The 20,664-nt window shown below is 37.8% G+C and overlaps 1 protein-coding gene across 2 annotated transcripts in view; it reads right to left on the bottom strand.

Annotated features, from left to right (window-relative positions):
• Positions 1–20,664, bottom strand: part of LOC104612968 (RING/U-box superfamily protein) — a 53,441-nt gene that overhangs the window by 20,325 nt on the left and 12,452 nt on the right. For both annotated transcript variants that reach the window (XM_088888870.1, XM_010280640.3), the window contains exons 2-3: positions 17,393–17,469; positions 11,194–11,362 (exon numbers count right to left, since the gene is read on the bottom strand). In XM_088888870.1, the coding sequence (XP_088744996.1) occupies positions 11,194–11,362; positions 17,393–17,469 (246 nt within the window). The remainder of the gene's footprint in view (positions 1–11,193; positions 11,363–17,392; positions 17,470–20,664) is intronic.

Raw genomic sequence — 20,664 nt, 5'->3', positions numbered from 1 at the left:
CAGCAAACACCGTGGCGGATGGGTTAGCTAAGCAGGGGGGCTACAAGGAAGCAGTTATTTTGGGCTGCTTTGTAATTTTATTTATGGTTAATTCTATTTTACTTTGATGCAATACTTTTCTGAAGAGGTAACAGCTCGTGCCTCTTCAGTGTTTCCTGCACTGTTTTTTCTGAATTAATAAATTTCTTCATTCATCAAAAAAAAAAACAAAAAATCTCCACAGCCATTTCCCTAACAAAGTAACATTCCTCTCTTGGATGGTTTCAATCCTTGCATTCCATAAACCTGGGTGGTTACAATGAGGGCTAGATACCCATATACCTGGATACTAATGATCTAGCCTCTTTAATATGAAGAAGAAGAATCTGATCTATGAACCCAATAAAAGCTTGACTAACTTGATGCAGGAAAAAATATTACAACATAGATCCAAACCAACAAAAACCAGATTAGTTTTTCTTGAAATTCTAAGTGCAAACCTTGCGTCACACTCTACTATCACTACTTGATGCAGGATCAACTACTACAATAACAAATTGATGCAAGATAAACCTGCAAAATACAAAAAAGAAAAAGACAAACGTGAACTTTTTGCCCTCTCAACTCTCAAAAATGAAACTGTTTCCAATTTGGGCACTCCTTCCCCTTCAGGCCTCAACTGGAACCGTGGTTTTGGAAGAGGTCTTAGAGAAAGAAGTGTAACTTAAATCTTGAAGATAGTTACCCTATACCCAAATTTGGAGGATTCTAGACTCTAGGTAGTTTCCGTAGACGGACTTTTCTCTTGCTCCTCTTTCTTCACACGTCTAGCTTTACCCGACCCTCAAGGGGTGGACTTCCCCGTGAAAGAAATTTGGTGTAAGCCTATCCCACCAAAAATCCAAGCTTTTTGCTGGACTACTTTCCTTGGAAAGGTAAATACTTATGATATGCTGTAGGAAAGGAGGCCTTGTTGTTGCCACTCTCCTCATATTTGTTTCCTCCGTATGGAAAGTGGAGAGATCCTTGCCCATTTATTAATCTCATGTCCTTTTGTGATTCGTGCTTGGGAGTCTTCCTGCCCTCTCTTTGGTTGCAGGTGGGTCCCTCCTCAAGAGGTGGTGGATATCTTCAACCCAAGCTTCATGAGGCAACAAAAGTGAAGGTTCCTTTTTGGTGGGATAGGCTTGGGTGGTGTGGGAAAAGAGGAAAAACATAAAAGTGAAGGTTCTTTTTTTGGGTCGACTTTGGATTGCTTCCAATTATAATTATTCATTGACATTATAAGAACTTGGAAGGAAGTAGCATAGTACTCTAGAACAAAAGAAGCAGTAAGATTGGAATGGAAACCTCCAAGAGGATATAAAGTTGAACTGAACTTTGATGGCTGAACAGAGGCTCTTTCCACGCAGCTGAAGTGGGCGAAGTGAGACAGACCTAATCCTCGCTATGACAGGGCAAAGGCAGAATGGAAGGAAATGGAAGAGGATGACCACCAAAGTTTTCAAGGCGCCAAGGCAAGGCTGGGCGTCAGGGGAGGCGCCTTGTTGCCTAGGCGATGGATTTTTTTTATATAGAAAAAATAGATCCTAGGGTAGTTCCCTAGGTACCATAGCCATATTTCCTTAATAATTATTCATAATTTTTATAAGAAAAGTATAGAGTTCATGTTAAAGTATAAAAAATCAACATATTCATGAGAAGAAAAAAAAAGAAGGAAAAGAAAATTCAAAAAATATAGGGCCTGAACCCTTATTTTTCTATAGAAAAATAAGAAAAGAAAAAGTAGTAGAAAATGTGTTGATTAGACAAAATTTTAAGTTCTTCCGTACTTATTGGTTCAGGTTTTAAAGTCTTTGAGGGTTCAATACAGAATTTAGCAATGTTTGTATTGATTAAATCCCAGCAAATAAGAAAATAATAAAAACAAATTAGTATATAAACACCCAAAATGAATATTTTAGTTTAATAGTGCCTATTTTATAATTATAATGTCAAAAAATAAAGAATAAAAAAGTATTTTACAATAAATAGTACAAAACTGCTGGGTGATTAGGTGAGGCGAGCCTCAAGGGGCGCCTTGTCGCCTAGGCACCCACCTAGGCGTCGCCTTGACAACTATGATGACCATTGGGTGGATTGTGAAGATTCTGTTGATGACATATCTTCTGAAGATGAGTCAAGCATTGGTAGTGTTGATGGCACAGTTCAAATATGTATGGAGAGCGAAGACAACTTTCAGTTAGGCTCTCTCTTTGAGGAAGGAAAAGCTGATAACCTCAACTTGGGCCTGCAAAGTGTAAGCCAGTTCCAATCTACAAAACGTTTAGAAGGTGAAGTGTGGCTGTGCTGAGGGAGCGGCTTAAAGAAGTTCTCCAAGAGTCAGGAAAGGAATAGAGAATTTCAAAGGGGAAAAGATACCAAGCCAATCGAGCGACAGAGGCAAGACGATCAGTTGGTGCTTCGGCAGGGTAATGAGGAAACTGCAATGAACATTCTGGCGGGGGACAAAATACCAATGTTGGTCAAGTCTGCTAATACCTTGTTACCTTCCCAAAATGTAAGAGCTAAGAACAGGGGTTTGGTGAATCAACAAGAAAATCAAGGTTTTGAAGGTTCTCATTCTCCATTGTTGTTGGACAATCAGTCGCCCTCATCAACCTCTAGTAAACCCCTATAACACTATGGGTTCAGTTTTTGGTACTAATCCCTCTTCTCTTGGTTCTACAGATATTTCAGCCCCCACCCTTGTCACTGATATGCCATTGGAAGTGCCTGATGAAAAGGGGTTGGGTGAAGAAGATCTTATTGAAAAGGAAATAGTTGGAGATAGGGAAGGAGGGTTGTTTGTCCTGGAGGCTGGAGAGAATAGGTTGCAGGAAACCAAAGAAGCAGTGCGGTTGGGTTTGGATGGGGAATTAGGGTCTACAGAGAAGGAAGGAACCAATGAGGTGGAAAGGAATACAAGAAGCGGGGAACATCAGTTTGAGAGGGATCCAGTGATGGAGCTGGCTGACAAGATGGGGTTGAAAGTAAAGAGATTAAAAATAAGGGAGGATAGAGGAGAAGGAAGTTAAATGAAGTGGAGAAACTAATCAATGATGTGGAAGGGGATAAGGAATTTAGCGCTAGAGGAGGTAGGAGAAAGGGGGGATTATAAGGTAGAGGGCTTGCGTTCAGTTCTTGCTGCGATTATGAAGATCATTAGTTGGAATGTAAGGGGGGTAGGAAGTGCCACAAAAAGGAGAGCAATTAAAGAGGTATTGGGGAAGGAGAGACCAGATTTTGTTTTGATCCAAGAATAAAAAATTCAGGTGGTCAATAGGAAACGGATAAGAAGCATTTGGGGTGAGAGGAATATTAATTGGAGTTTTGCTCCTTCTTGGGGAGCTTCGGGGGGAATAATAACAATCTGCAAAGAAGAGGCAGTTCAATGTATGGAAGAGTTAGTGGGTAAGTTTTCAGTGTCTATTAAGTTAAGGATTTTGCAAGATGGGTTTGAATGGGTCCTCACAAATGTCTACGGGCCAAATTCTTATAGAGAAAGGAGTAAACTGTGGGAAGAGCTAGGGGACATTAGGGGTCTTTGGGAAGGGCCCTAGTGTATTGGGGGTGACTTCAATGTTATAAGATTTGTGGGTGAGCCAATTGGAGGTAGACAAAGGATAACATCAAGCATGAGGCAGTTTAATTCTTTTATTGATTTTTTTTTATCAATAACAGCACTTTTGTTGAAATAGACATGTAAGTTACAATCAGATTGGAGGAGTAAAATGTCTTAACCCTCCTTTTCAAACCTGAAAACACATATTGCAAGACAGTCCAAAAGAAATTAGTTCTTCCCATCCCCTGTTTAGCCAAGGTGTCAGCCATGGAGTTGGTACTCCTCTTAGCCCATTGAACCCTTATAATCATGTTCTGAGTTAGCTGCTTGATTTTCTTTCTTTCATTTGAGAACTTCCACAGGCTGGACTCTTTGTTCTGCAACCAACTAACAGTCGGTTGAGAATCTCCTTCCACCAGCAGCTTACTAATATTCAACTGCTTAGCTCTTTTAGCTCCTTCTAGAACTGCCAGGATTTCAGCTCTCAGTGAGTCCCCCCAGCCTAATAGGTCCTGAGAACATAGCCATAATTCGACCTTCTTCGTTCCTGAAAATACCACCTATGCCTGAAAGGCTTGGATTTCCTTCACTACTACCATCGAAGTTCAGTTTAATGAAACCCAAGTTTGGTGGAGTCCAAACAGGTCTAATATCACTAAACATAGGAGCTGACCGAGCTACTTCTTCCCAGTTTCTAATGATGTTTCCTACTGAATAGGCTTCAAAATGCTTCAAAGACTTGACCCAGTGGGCCACCCTAACATATACAAGTTCTATGAGGGCTTCCTTGCTTTTTTTCTTTTCCATGAAATAGTCTTTGGTTTCTTTCTTCCCAGACCGTCCACCAAACAGCAGCTCTAGCACAATTTTTTTTTTTATCAATAACTGTGGATTAAATTAATATTAAAAATATGAGAAAATTACAGGGCAAGGGGGCTAAACAATCTTAGCTCCCAAGAACAACCATTAAGCATCAAAAGAACAAAAATTACAAGACAGCCCAAAAAATAGAATGTCTGTTCACCCCTTGTCTAGCTAGACCATTTGCCAAAGAGTTTGCACTTCTTATTACCCATTTGTATTGGATTTCCATGTCCTTAGTCAACCACTTGAATTTCCTCTTTTCATTACTGTAAATCCAAAGTCTAAGACTATCCTCTTTCAGCCAGTTTACCACCACTTCAGAATCTCCTTCTATGATCAACTTGTTAATATGCATATCTTTGATTCTTTGTACCCCTTCAAGAGCTGCAAGAATCTCAGCTCTCAAATAATCTCCCACCCCAACTGGTCCAGAATACATAGCTAACAGCTTCCTTGTTCATCTCTTATTACTCCTCCTATTCCGGATGGCCCTAGATTGCCCAAGCTGCTGCCATCAAAGTTCAATTTAACAAAGTCATGGAGCGGGGGGATCCAACAAACATTTGAGGCCTTCCTCATTGGAACAAGTTCTGCTATCACCTTCCACTTTCTTTGCAGTTCATCAACTGAGAATTCTGCGAACAGAGCCAAGATTTTCAACCAGTGTATAACCCTAATGTGGATGACCTCCAGCATTGCTTTCAAACTTCTCTCCTTATCTGTAGATATTCATGAATTTCTCTCCTCCCAAATAGTCCAACAGACTGCAGCCCTCATACACCACTACATAAACTTGGCCCTTTTTGTTGGCCGAAACGGCATACATGTGAATAGGCTTGGCACATTCGAGGGGGGTCCACCTGCACCCAAACAAAGAAGTACACCATTCCCAAATGATGTTAGTAAACCGATAGGAGATTAGTAAGTGATATCCAGACTCACCATCAGCTTTACAGAGGACACACTAGTGAGGACAAAAACAACTATTGGGTCTTTTTCTTTGAAGTAAATCTGTTGTGTTAACTCTTTCCAGAAAGGCTTCCCAACAGAAACTCCCAACCTTAGGAGATATAGGATGACACCACACCTCTTTAACAGGGAAAGACAAGCCCGTAGAAGAAGACTGTGTGAGAGCACTAAAGAAAGAGGCACAAGTGAAAGAACCAGAGGGGGTGAGAGTCCAAATTCTACTATCTACCTTTGTTGGCTCTAAGAACACCCCTTCAAGAATGGATAACAGTGATGAGATACCATCAAGCTCTGTGTCCCTGATATCTCTTCGCAGGCCCAAGTTCCAGCTGACCCTAGAAATTGAATTAGAAGGAACAATGAATGAAGACACCAGTTCATTTTTTAAAGTGGAAAGGGCAAAAAGGCTGGAATTGGTCTTTTAGCGAGGAGTCCCTAATCCAAACATGCTCCAAAAAATTAATGAGATTGCTTGAGTGCAAGTCATACCCTGGTTACCTTGGTTTGGCATAGCAAACTGGCCCCTTAATTACCTTGGTTTGCCATTGGCAAATGGAAGGAGAAGGAAGAGTTGGATTAACTCACTAATGGTGGGGGAGAGTGAGGTGCAAAGCAGACAGAGATTGTAGAGGCTTTCTCGGAGCATTTCAAATCTATCTATAGAAGGCCTTTAAATGAAAAGTGGTTGGTTGAAGGGTTGAAGTGGGAAACTTTGGGTGAGGATCAACTACATTTTTCGGAGAGAAGGTTTGAAGAGGTAGAGATCAAGGAAGCAGTTTTCTCTATGAATAGATCAAAAGCCCCTAGGCCTGATGGATTCAACATGGCATTCTATCAAAATTGTTGGGATAATAATCAAAGATGTTTTCAGAGTCTTCTTTGAATTCCATAGAATGGGGGTAATCAATGTGGGGTTGAAGACTACTTTTTCAGCGTAGATTCCAAAGAAGAACGATGCTATACGGCCCGTAGACTTTAGACCTATTAGTCTAATCACAAGCATTTATAAGGTTATAGCAAAAGTGTTGTCATTGAGGATTAAGAAAGTGATCCCCCCCATTGATTTGTGCGGGATAGGTAGATCATTGACCAAATTCTTATTGCTAATGAATGTGTGGAGGCTCAAAAAATATTAAAGAGAAGGGGAGTGGCTGTCAAATTGGATTTGGAAAAAGCCTATGACTTGGTGGACTAGAACTTCTTAATTGATATTATGAGGATGTGTGGATTTGGAGAGTTGTGGTGTAAATGGATTAAGGCTTGCCTGCGGTCTACTAACTACTCAATTATTATTAATAGGACAGTGTATGATTTCCTTGAGGATTTTAGGGGACTTAGACAAGGTGACCCTCTCTCTCCTTTTTTGTTCACCTTGGCGGCTAAAGTACTAGGCAAACTGATCTCAAGAGCAAATTGTCTGCAATTGTTTAGGGGTTGGTTTGTAAGGAGAGATAATATTTTGGTCAATCATTTGTAGTTTGCAGACGATATTCTGATTTTTTGTTGGAATCAAGGTTTAAAATTTCAACACGATATGCCCGATACGGGGTGTATCGTATCGTATCGTACCTTTTAAGGGGGGAAACAAGCTTCTTTTCCCCGAAATAAGCCTTCTTTCACCCCCCCAAATGACTCTAAAACTCCAAACTTCATTCCTAAAGTGCTAGATTTGCAAAATTTTGCAAGAAACAAGTGTGAATCGTTAATTTTTTTAAAGATTTTTCAAATTTTGAAAACATATGGCAAAAATAGGTAAATTTTTTCAATCTTTTATAATATCTTGTGATTTCTTTTTTTTTCTTGAATGTTTAAATTTATGTTGATCTACATTTCTTAAATTCAAAATCACAGTTTTTTGTGCTATCAATAGATTTATGGAAATTTCATGAAGATATTTGGGGAAAATATAAATTAACAAAAATTTTGAAAATGTAAGTTTTTTCTTTGCCTATAAAGACTAAATATGTTTTAGATCTATGGATTTATCTATCATATCCATAGAGCAATTGAAATTTCTTCTTTAATATTTTTTTATTTTTTATATTGTTAGAATTAAAAAATAAATAATAATTAATTATATTTTATCATTTGATCATAACAATTGAATATATTATAATTTTATGGATGATTTATCATATCCATAGACCAATTGAAATTTCTTCTTTAATAATTATTTTTTATTTTTTAGAATTAAAAAATAATTAATTAGTTAATTATATTTTATCATTTGATCACAATGATTGAATATATTATAATTTTATGGATGATCTATCATATCTACAATTGAAATTTCTTCTTTAATAACTATTTTTTGAATATATTATATAATGTTTATTTATTTTTTATAATTTTTGGAAATGAATAAATAAATAATTATTTAAACAATAAATAATTATTATTATTATATTTTCACATAAAAGTTGTGCCCATGCATGTTTTATGGTTGGATTAGAGAGTTGGGTTTTTCTCATCCCATAAAACATTAAAAATTAAGAATTATAATTTATAAATTATAGTTAAGCATAGGATTTTTAATGAAATTATAATTAGCTATAATATATTTCTTCATAAAACCATTAAAATATATTAATTTAATGCATATATACCTCATTGAGGTCTTATATTTGGTGTTGTTGATGTATTTTTAAGAATTTATTAAAGTATTTATAGTGTTTCCAAGCGTATCTATGCGCATCTTAGTTTTTCTTCAATACGCATGCGTATCCAAGGCATATCCCGATACGTATCTTAAAATTGCCTTTCCGATACTTTGAACCCTGGTTGGAATCAATATCAATGAGGAACTCTTGATTGGCAGACTTCTTAGGTTGTGAGAAAGGTGAGTGGCCTATGAAATACTTAGGCTTACCTGTAGAAGATAACCCTAGATCAGCTAGTTTTTGGGCCCTAATGGTGGAAAGGGTTGACAAGAGATTAGCTAGGTGGAAGAGGAATCACATCTCAATGGGTGGGGTTCCAGTGTACTACATGTCAGTGTTTAGGATGCCACAGGAGGTAGTGAAGAAAATTGAAAAACTTATGAGGGATTACAACTCTAGGATGCCACAAGAGGAATTACATCTCTAGGAGCCGGGGGAAAAAATGACCACTTGGTCAAATGGGAAAAGTGGTGAAATTGAAATCAGAAGTTGGCTTGGAAAAGGTAATGTTAAGATGAAGAATCAAGCTTTACTCAGCAAATGGTTATGGAGGTTTCCTAATGAAAATGAGAAGTTATGGCACAAGGTTGTGGCAAGTATTCATGGCATATCAAGCAATGGGTGGGATGTAGGATGTCTTCGTAGAGCTACCTTGGCTACCTCATGGATGGCCATCCATGATCTTCTTCCTACCTTCTTACATCATATCAGGTATGACTTGGCCTCTAGTAAAAAAATCAGGTTTTGGGAGGATGTGTGGATTGGGGATACCCCTCTGGGTATCAAATTCCCTTCTCTCTTTGATATTTCTAGGTTTAAGGGTAGGCCCATTTATGACTTTCTTACTCAGCATCACTTCTCCACAGGATTGGATTGGAATTTTGGCTTCATTAGAAACCTTAGAGAATCTGAATTTTCTATGATGACTGATCTTTTGAGCTTGTTGAATTCAGTTTTCTTGTGTGAACGTGGCTCGGATTCTAGAATATGGGGACCTAATTCTGTTGGAGATTTCTCTTGCAAGTCCTCTCATTCTCTGGTTGCCACCTCTTCGTCCTATTCTTCCCCAGTCAAGGAAGTCTGGTGTTCTCCTATTCCCCCTAAAATTAGTGCCTTCTGCTGAGAAGTGTTTCATGGAAGCATTAATACATTTGGTTAACTTCAAAGGAAGAGACTAAACTGGTGTTTGTCCCCCAACTAGTGTGTTCTTTGCAAGTTGAATGGTGAGACCGTGATTCATCTTATCTCCTGCCCATTTATTACCTTTCTTTGGGATTGGTTTACTTCTCTCTTTGGATGCAGGTGGTCTTCTCCTGATAGGTTGGAGGGTTTGTTTAGCCCTACTAGCATTAGTTGTACAAAAAAGAGGGGTAGGACCTTGTGGAGAAGCACTAGAGCAGCACTAATTTGGACTGTGTGGGAGGAAAGAAATGCAAGAATATTTGAAGAGAAGGAACAAAGCAAGGAAGACTTGGTTGAATCTATAACATTGAGGGTAGCTCATTGGGCAAAAAGTTTGAAGTTGTATTCGGATTTCAAGATTGAAGATTTCTTCAGAGCTTGGGGTACCATTGCGGCATCCTCAACTACAAGACAAAGATCCGTTGAGGTTTGGTCTCCTCCAATAAATGGTTGAAGAAACTAAATTTTGATGGGAGCTGTTTGGGTAACTCATGGCCCTCATGTATTGGGGGAGTCATTAGGGATGAAGAGGGGAACATAATTGCTTTATGCTCTGTCCCTGTGGAGCAGGGTGATGTGGCAAGATCAGAGTTCTCGGCTGCAGTTTTTGGGGTTGAGAAGGCAAAAGAACTAGGTATTAGAAGGCTAATTATTGAGGGAGATTCTAAAACTGTGGTTAAGTGGCTGGTTAGAGGGGAAGGGGTGGCATGGCATTTGAGGAATGAATTCAGAAAATTCAAATGGCTGTCACAGGACATGTTAATCCGAGTGAAATGGGTGAGGACTGTTAATAGCTTGGCAGATAGCTTAGCCAAGCAAGGGGTACATAGAACACATATGTTTTGGGCTCAAATGTAGTACTGATTTGGGACAGCTTCTATAGCTGGTTCCTTTCACAACTTCTTGTTGTAATCATGTTTCTCTCATAATTAATGAATTTTTTTCTGTGTTGCTGATAAAAGAAAAGAAAAGACAAATTCCTTGGACTCTCAAACATATTTTCAAGTTGAAAGGCTAGCAAAGGACTTGAATGCTGATTTCAAGCGGGTTAGAAGGAGTGCAAATGGGCTGGTTTATGCCCTAGCAAAACAAGGGGTCACAAAACAGCAATTTTATTGGGCATCTTTGCAATTTACTTTAGTTTATGTGGGGAGTACACTCTTGTTATCAAAGTGTACTAATCCACTTTCACGATTTAATAAAATAACATTTTCTGATCTAACAAAAAGGAAGAAAGACAACCTAGGATCAACACCTAGGCTTTTTGTACAAATGAACGTCTAGAGGAGCTATTAGGAATCAGCACCTGATAGCTCCTTGAGGCAATCAGCACCATCAGAAAATTTGGCATCAACAACAAAAAGAACTAAGCCATCGGGAAAACATTGGTCTAATTGTCGCCCTCCTCCTCTATAGCAGTAATGTAGAACTTGTACAGATTTATTTTCCCTAATTTCAAGACTCTAACTCATACTCATGGTTGGTCTGAGTTCAAAATTGACTAGAACTCCTAAAGAAGCTTCTAAAAATTGACTTCTTCACCAAATACAACTTTGACATGAATTCCTAATAAAGAAACAACTTCTAATGCAAACTTCCCATGAAGAGGCAAGAGCTGCGTCCTCTCCAAAGAACAAAAAACAAATCCCTAGATCACAGATTCATTGGTTGTCTGTAAATTGGCCATAATTTGCAAAATTCATGCCTAGATCACATGATCAAGCCATCTGGTGGCAAGTAAAGTGATGAACATGAACTTAACAATTTTTTTCCTTCCATGTTATAACTTTAAGCTTAACTGACCTACAATGTTGAATATTAGATCTTCTGTATCCCGTTCCACCATTATTAGTTATTATTTACTACAACAAGAAATGAACCAATAGAGATATGAAACATGTAGACATAATAAAATTCAGATGGTTAAGTCAATACCATTCACCATGATGATAAATATAGCATGCCAGAAAGGTGGTATTGCCTTTGGAGGAAGCATGACTAATGGATATAGAAGATCATCATTCCGGTACCACCAGTAAACACCAACCACATGAAGCATGAAAACAATAGAGATGCCAATGAGAACAGAAAATTTTCTCTCTCCCTGCAATAACAAATAAGATTTTATAAGTAACTAGAAAGAATGGCAACAGCTACCATGATTTATCCAACATTTATCTTCAAAACAGAGACCAAAATACTGCTGATCATGAAAAGTGGTAGAGGGGGAAAGCAGCTGAAACAGTATAGAAAGCACTGCATCATTCTAATGAAACCTTCAATTAACTTCTTAAATCAGGAACATAACTTCTTAAATCAACAAAATGCTGAATCTACAATTAACATCAAGCAGATTGGTGAAACAATGGTTGTCAGTAAATGAAGAAACCTTCAAAATTGGAATATATGAAGCAGTACACAATCAATCAGCACCAGGAAAATTGGAATAGGACCATCATGTGCCAAATCAGGTGATTTTTCATTTCATTGTTATATAAAATTCATTTAAGAAAGAAGTGTAATACAAGGTGTAACAGGTTTTGCAGATCTAGCCTTCAAAGGACAAAGAAGACAGAAAATAGAGAAAATGAGACTAGTAGAAAAAGATATTAGCAGATAGGCACTTTGTTCAAATTTATGGACAACATTAGATTTGGTTAATGGTGGCATATAGTTTCTTGTTTTTGTATTTTTCTGATTGTAAGTTTGTAACATCACAATGTTGTTATTTTGTACATGGTGAATTATCTCCACCAGTTGAACGTAATTTTTTTTCTTCTAATTAAAATTTTCAATTATTATCAAAGAAAGGAGAATAGACAAATAAGAAACAAAGAGAAGCAAAGGAAAAACAAACCCTGCTCCTCCTATGCATTATGTGTATATGTATTATAATAAGACCAACCTCATGCCCATAACTGATGAAATTTCAGACAAAACAACTAAAAGATAAAACGGACAAGACCCAAAGCATTGTAGCAAACTAAAGAAAAATCGCAATCAACAGTAGACTGACACAGCAAAGTAGCCATCCAAACCACCTCCCAAGCCCACTCCCAGGACAACCAAAAAAATCCTCAATGGCCAAGTGCTCTACCATGTCTTGCCCCACCTCTACTGCTACTGCTATTAACCTACCCATTCTCTGGTTTTTTTACTAATCCCCCCAAACCACGAATAAACTTAGATCAGATATTTTCCTCTCAACGACCTCTCGAAATCTGCTACATCTCACACTAAAATGCAAAGAGCTTCCATACAACCAGTTCTGAGATCTAAACAACAGACTCAAATTCTGATTTTTAAACAACTCAGATACCGACACCCAGGACAGAAGTTTACCCACAGCTATCTGCACCATTTCCTCTGAAGATTTAGCTTTGCCCTGAAAAATTCTGTTATTTCTTTCAATCTAGATAGTCCAAAGCACAGCAGCCGGGATAGTCTTCCAAACCAAGATACCTTTCTTGCTGAGACCCTCAGCTGCCAACACAACAGCAGATCCTTCACAGAAATTGGCATTACCCAGCTGATTTCCAAAGCTTGGAGAAAATGCCTCCAAATATAATTCGAGACAGGGCAATGTAAGGCCAGATGTTCAGTAGTTTCTACTACCCCACCACCACATGACATATCCGAAATCTGAATGCCACGTTTCACTAGATTAACTTTGGATAGACATTTATTTAAAACCATTGTCCAGAGCAAAAGCTTCACTTTAGAAGGACTGAATGAGCTCCAAATCTGCCTAACCAAAAAGCCATCAGCTTCCCATTTCCATCTCCAAGCATCCTCCATGTTTGGGTCAACCCTTTGGTTCTGGAGCAGGCCCAACAGAATTGCATACTCCTCAATTTCCCAGTCAAAGAGGCGCCTCCTACAAGTTAGGTTCCAACTGAAAGAGTAACCGTCCACATTGAAATTCTCAGCCACCGAGGAGTCCTGATTTACAGAAATTTGATACAAGAGAGGAAAGGCATCTTTCAGACACACTTCAGAACACCAAGAGTCTTTCCAAAATTTGATTATTTCCCCATTTCCCAAGTTGTAACTGATTCCTTCCTCAAATAAACTAGCGTTCTTCATTATACCTGTCCAAATGGAACTTATCCCTCTTGAAATAGGAGAATTGGATCTCCAATCACCCCAGTCCACTCCATATTTGTCCACAATCAGCTTTCTCCACCAAGCATTTCTTTCATTTGCAAATCTCCAAAGCCATTTACACAGGAGGGCAGAATTGAATTTCTTCAATTTTCTTATTCCCAACCCTCCAACTTCCTTAGGAAGACACACTTGATCCCAGTTTACAACATGAACCTTCTTCTCCTCCTCCCAACCTCTCAGAGAAAGTTTTTCTGTAGTTGCTCCACTCTGTTAGCCACTTTGGAAGAAATAGGAAATAGGCAGAGGTAGTAAGTAGGTAAATTAGAAAGAGTACTCTTAATCAAAATCACTCTCCCCCCAAAAGAAAGGTATACTTAGCTCCCAGAGGGAGCTAAATTAGAAATTAGCTTTCCAGGAAGCTAATTTCTTCTCCATTCTTTCAACCACTGAATTCCAAATCTGAGAAGAAGTATATTTAGCTCCCAGAGGGAGCCCCAAGTACTTGACTAGAAGATGGGCAGTCTGACAAGCCATAACTTCTGCACAAACTTCTAGATTTGTAACAAGACCTACAGGGATAATCTAAGATTTACTCAAATTAACCTTAAGGCCAGACACCACCTCAAACCAACTCAAAATTCCAAGCAACACCTCCAGTTGATTAGGAGAAGCATCAACCAAGCATAAGGTGTCATCATCAAATTGAAGAATATTGACTTTTTCTTTCCCCGGAGCAATTGCAAAGCCCTCCCAAAGCCCATTTTCAGCAGCCTTCTTGCTAAAGAGATAAAAATTCCATGACACAAATGAAGAGTAGGGGAGAGAGAGGGTCACCTAGCCTCAAACCTCTTGAACTTCCAAAAAGCCCCGTCGTTTGCACGTTAATTAAGATGGAGAACTTAGGAGTCTTAACACAAACTCTGATCTAGTTTCTCCAAAGCTGCCCAAAATTCATTTTCTCCAAAACCAGATCCAAGCAGTGCCAGTTAACATGATCATAAGCTTTTTCAATACCCAGTTTACATAGAACACCTGGGGTCCCCTCTCTTCTTCTGGACTCCAACAGTTCATTAGCAATGAGAACAGAGTCAACCATCTGTCTACCCGGGACAAAAGCACATTGGTTACAAGAGATAACACTGCCTAACACACACTTCATTCTTTCAACCAAAACCTTGGCCAAGATTTTGTAGAAACTGTGCAAGAGACTAATGGGCCTGAAGTCCTTTATATTGACAGCCCCCTCAATTTTTGGAATAAGAGTGATGAAAGTTGCATTCAAACTTCTCTGAAAGGAGGCATTAGTGTGAAATGCCTGAAACACCTTCATCAGATCACTCCTCACAATATCCCAACATTTTAAATAGAATAGATTAGAGAACCCATCAGGACCCGGTGATTTATCATTTTCTAGCTTCTTTACTGCACCCTTAATTTCCTCTTCTGAGAATGGTCTCTCTAACCAGATTTTCTGCTCTTCATTTAACTTATTAAATTGGAGCTCGGAGGGAAAAGGTCTTTGAGCCCACTTCTCTTTATAAAGGTTCTTATAGAAAGAAGTAGCTACAGATTTAACTTCAGAACTAGACTCATCACACCTGTCCTCCCACACCAGCTTGCTGATTGAAGAGAACCTAGCACGAGCATTTGCCATTTTGTGAAAGAACTTTGTATTTTTATCCCCCTCTTTAAGCCAAGTGGATTTAGCTCTTTGTCTCCACTTCCTCTCTTCCTCATATCTGATTTGCACGAGCATTTGCCATCTTATCATATCTGATTTTTGCAATTGACCTCTTAAGTCTCAGATCTTCAGACAAGGGACCCGCCTCTTCAGCTCTATCAATCTCTATAATGGTGCTCAACAAAGCCTTCTTATCAGTAACCCACTTCATATTCTTCTCCTTACTCCAAATTTTTAGTTTACCCTTGACAGCCTTTAATTTTGATGCCATAACGAAAGAACTAGAGCCCTCCACTTGCAACTCATTCCACACAGAGCTGATTAAGGGGATAAGATTTTCCTCCTCAAACCAAGCATTTTCAAACTTAAACGGGGATTTGACTTTCTCATGGAGACCATAAACAAGCTGAATAGGGCTATGGTCGGACATTGGTCTAGGAAGGGTAAGCTGTCTGAAATCAGGAAAGAATTCATCCCAGTTTGAAGAAACCAAGAATCTGTCCAGCATAACCAGGGTCGGGACAGATTGGTTATTAGTCCAAGTGAATCTATTACCCTGAATTGGGATGTCCATTAATTCCATACTGTTTATGAAGTCAGCAAACATGTTCATCAAACCAATTCTTCTACCCCCGGTATTCTTCTCATCCACCGAAATAGTTGCATTAAAATCACCCCCAATTACCCAAGGACAGTTCTGAGGGTCTCTAAAATCTGATAATTCCGCCCAAAAAGCCACCCGAAAGTTAGCATCAACAGGACCATAAACGTTTGTGACTTGAATAAGTTTTCCATCTTGTAGTTTCAGTCTCAGAGTGACTGAGACTTGATCATTTTAGCAATTTGGAGAAAAAAAAAAGTGTCTTAGAGTCACAGCACCATATGCTGCAACCATTCAGCAGTGTCTACATTGTCAATGGAGGCACAATACAATACCAGCCTTAGAATTGGATGCTCCACTAACACAAACATAATGCAACATTTTTTATCATCAACCAATCAAGCAACTTTTGATAACTTCATTGATCTAAACAAGATAAGATACATGTACAGAAACAACTAAACAGAGACCAGCCAGTGACTCCAAACAAATATTATACCCAAAGGAAATGAGAACCCTCTAGCAAGAGAAGCTGCTAGAGAGTTAGTTGACTGCAGATCTTAATATCTGTCTAAACTAAGAACTCATGGTAGATGCCAAAGACCTCACTTCCCTATGCAATGAATATAAGCCCAATGTATAGAATACAAATTTCTATTTAAGTGCTGCACTATTGGACCTTGACTAACCACTGGCAAATCTCTATATTGTGTCAACAAAAATATATCAATGGCATCCTGATCTTAACCACTAAAAGTTGATACTTGAAGAAATTTGCAATTATGATGAAAAAAATTGATACTTCAAAGAAACACTTTAAAGCATGATGCCATCATACAGATTGGGCAATCAATAAAGATCCATGTTCTAGAGCGTGGAATTTCTTTATCTGTAACAAAATCATATGAATAATCAAAGGATATTAAGAATCAGATGGTTAACCAACAGAAGGCATGACATAAAATCATATTGGTTTGGAACAACTAGTCATAGTATGGGGTTAGGAGGTTGCAGAGCCTCGGATAATAAGGATGCTGGTTTGATCTTACTATTCTTTGATCTTTTTTTAAATAAAACAGAAGCTATCTTAAAAAAAAATCAATGAGAAACTAAATTGAAAATTAAAGGGGAAACTAGCTATATGCAATAATTTGGAGATTTTCTTTTGATGCTATCAATAAAAAAATAGGTAAAAAAAATCCACTTTCAGTTGGACCTTCGCACATGACACAAAACACAACCCCTCCCTTGAATACACACTTTGGTGGAAAAGACTAAATGAACCATAATCAGCTTAATAAGAACTTTCCATTCTCTAAACTTTTGACAGGGTACCCATGTTCAGTCAGTTGATGACATGCTGACAAACTTATCAGAGAAATGAACTAAATGGCACTCTTGTTTTCATTTATTACCTTAGGAAAAAAATCTTCCAAATTATGAGAAAACTATGCTGATGTGTCAGCCCTTCAAGGTTTTTTGGTGTACATAATCTTCCAAATTATGTACATGGAGATTTCCATGATGCTCCAAAACTAGAATTTGTCAAATAATTTGGCATTTCAACTAGGGAAGAAGAAGCACTAGTTTATACTTTATAAATACAATAGTTAATTTAAAAAACACTTTGATAACAAATGAAGCAGATAAGAAGTAGAACACATTCTACAATTTAAAGATAATAATTGGTACATTAGCACAAACACAAAAAAAAGTTAGAAATATCAAAAAATATACAAGAGCACCTTTAGAGCTGTCTGCTTTCGTAGAATATCATTTGACTTGAACATGACTGCAGCAATCCAGATTGTGACAAAGAAACCTGTAGGTCCACACAAAGAGGGAAAAATCAGGAAGGCCGAAAAGAACAACATTCTTTATGGTTAAATGTGAAATGGAAGTGGAAAGCACATACACTCATCACCATGGCCACTTGTTTTGCAACCATACCATTGAAAATTCACACGGTTATGTTTATAGAATTGAAAAGTAACATTCTAAAACTCTACGGATGGCAACACAAATGACTAGAGAAATTGAAGCAAAAGCCTCCCTTCCACCCCGGGGATCATCAGGACCACTTGATTTGCAAGCATACCCATTGAAAACCCACATGCTTATGTTTCACTTACTGATGTAGGTTTTATCTTGGAACATGAAAATAGGTAAAGCCTAAGTATAGTCGTGGTGGAGCAACCAAATCCAGTAGCATGACAAAATGTTAGAATTTACTAAAACTGTAGGAACTAATTCTTCTTCTAGGCTCAAAACTAACTCTAAGAATTGATTCTTAAAGCAACAAAATCCAGTTTCAAAAAAAAAAAAAAAAAATTGTTTTGGCTCAGAACTCATTCTTCAAATGGTGATTCCCCGGAGCAGAATTGTAACTAAACATAGTCCAAATTGGTAAACAGTTAAAAAGCAAATGATGGCAATGAGGGTGGCATGGAGCAGCTTTTGATTGAAGGGGACTCTAAGACAGTGGTGGACTGGATAAATAATCTGAAAGATGTCACATGGGCTACAAAAATGAGTTAAAGAAATTCAAATGGCCGACAAGGAATATGCCTGTAACAGTACAGTGGGTTGGGAGATCAGCTAATGCATTTGCCGATGTCTTCGCAAAACAAGGGACAAATAGGGAAACATTGTTCTGGGCGCAACTGTAACTTTTGTTTTAATATTCATGTACTCTTTGATGCAGTTTATGTGTTTTCTGTTTCGAGAGGTGGCACCTCGTGCCTCTCTAAGGGGATTTTCATGTAACCAATCTTTGAATTAATGGAATATGATTCTTTATTTATCAAAAAAAAATGAGGGTGGAGTAGTTCTTTTTTTATCAGTAAATGGTCAATTTATTAGGGACTGTTTGGTTATGTTGTTGTTTATTTAATAAACATTTGGTACTTTCTTCATCTTGAAAAACAAGAAAAAACTGTTGAAAAACGTTTTTTTGATGTTTTTTGATAGCTAGGCACCATTAGATGCCATTAGGTCCCACATAATCTGAATAGTAAAAATGCTTGGGTGTTGGGGGAACCATTAAAAAGAAGTATCCCCAACAGATGGCTCTAACACAAACCAAGAAAAATGTTTATTTAATAAACAATTTAACCAAACAGTGTTTCAGGGGAAAGTCTATGTGGCACTGAGTTGGCACCATTTTTCAGATAAACGGCAACAAAACCAAACACCATGTTAATTAATAATAGAATGAGATATATACAAACTGTGCCTTCCACACCTAAGAAAAGGCAAGCATTTCTACCCACTGCTAGTTTCCACTTTCACTTCTAACGACTACAAACTTCCCCCATAGCAAATCATCCCCAATGGAGATGATCTATGTTCACCCCTTTGTGTCCATATGAAGGTTGCCCCATTATCCTCGGACAGCCTTTTTATTTTGCTTGACTATCTTACTACGACTTAGGAGCTCCTTTCCCAAACCTTAGTCCTTCCGATACAAGCATCAATTCTGCCCTAATTCAGTGTTTTAAAAGAGCAAGGCACAAGGCAAGGCGCGCGCCTTTTTAAGCAAGGCACAAAATTACAAAAAAAAAAGCTAAAAAATAAGAAAAAGGTCAGAAAATTCAAAAAATGTCAGAAAAATTTTAAAAAAATACTAAACATAATGTTAATAAAAAATATAAACTTAAATTTTAAAACAAATGTTTTAAAAAACCTGTTATCTAAATTTAAATATATAAATGTAACATGTAAAGCATATTCAAATGAAATTTTAAAAATAAAAGCAAACATATAAAGCATTTTCAAGCATGTAAAACCCACAATCTCTTTTTTTTTCTTAATTGCATTGCTTCAAGTAGCTAATGTGATGTAAAACATATTGCATTCTTGATTCTATGAGTTGCCTTCGTACCACACCCCTCGAGGAAAGCCCGAACAAGTCTATGTTAGGGTCTGAAATTCTTATTTCTCACATAAAAAATAATGATTTTATAGCTTTCATTACCTTTTAAGAAGATATTTTATTGCAATGAATGAATGAACAACATTAGCAAATGGTGTGCGCCTAGGACCTGGGCGAGGCGCATACCCCAAAATGCACCTCAGGCGCGCCTTTTAAAACTACCCTAATTAAGCCACCAACTCCAATAAAGACTTAATAGAACTAGTATATCGTCATCCTTTTCTCTAAGCACACCACCAATTCTAAATGTGCTTGAGTTAGCCAAACTACAGTCATCAAGGTTTAACTTGATGAGATTCATAGCTGGAGGGGACAAGGAATAACTATTCTCAACAAGGATGAATCTACACCAATACCCAACTTCTAATGATATCATCGATATAGAAAGCTAGAACACTTCCAAAGTCTTCATTCAATAGGGCTGCAAGTTGGGTTGCTGATGAATAATTTCAACTACAGTGGGCTCGGATTAGGGTTCGGGCACACTGAAGTTCAACAAATTCCCAACCTGATCTGACCCAAGATGCACCCCTATCACCCAATGAGCTACCTTTAGAGATGCTTTTTCTATTAGAGCTTCCTTTGTCTAGCTTATCTTTAAAAATTCTGGTTTCCTTTCATCCCATACTGTCCAAACTAAAGCTGATCTTGTATATCTCTACATGATCTCACCCCTCTTATTTCCTGATGAGAAGAAAGAGGTGGTGAAAATACTTGCCACATCACCTAGAGCATCCCACTAACATTTAAAAATAGAAAAGAATGAACTCACGTATGCAAGACACAAGGACAACAAAAGTAGATTCACAACTTACCCTATAAAGAAAATACATGTGAGATGATAGACACCAAAACAGCCTTTCTCTTTTATAAATTCTCATAGGTATTTGTTTTTATGTGGACAACCTTCCAATAAAAAGCCCTCACTTTAGGTGACACCAGCTACCACCCCCCCAGCGGGAAAAAAAATACTACCATCACAGGGAAAGATCTATGACTCGAGGATGATGAGGATTAAGTATTAAGTTTTAAAAAAAAAATGAAGTGCAACAGAATCAACCAGAAGGACAAGAAAATAAAATT

The sequence above is a fragment of the Nelumbo nucifera genome, chromosome 5 (genome assembly GCF_055504915.1).
Source record: "Nelumbo nucifera cultivar China Antique chromosome 5, China Antique-T2T, whole genome shotgun sequence".
Taxonomy (NCBI): domain Eukaryota; kingdom Viridiplantae; phylum Streptophyta; class Magnoliopsida; order Proteales; family Nelumbonaceae; genus Nelumbo; species Nelumbo nucifera.
This window is presented reverse-complemented; position numbering and strand designations above follow the sequence as displayed.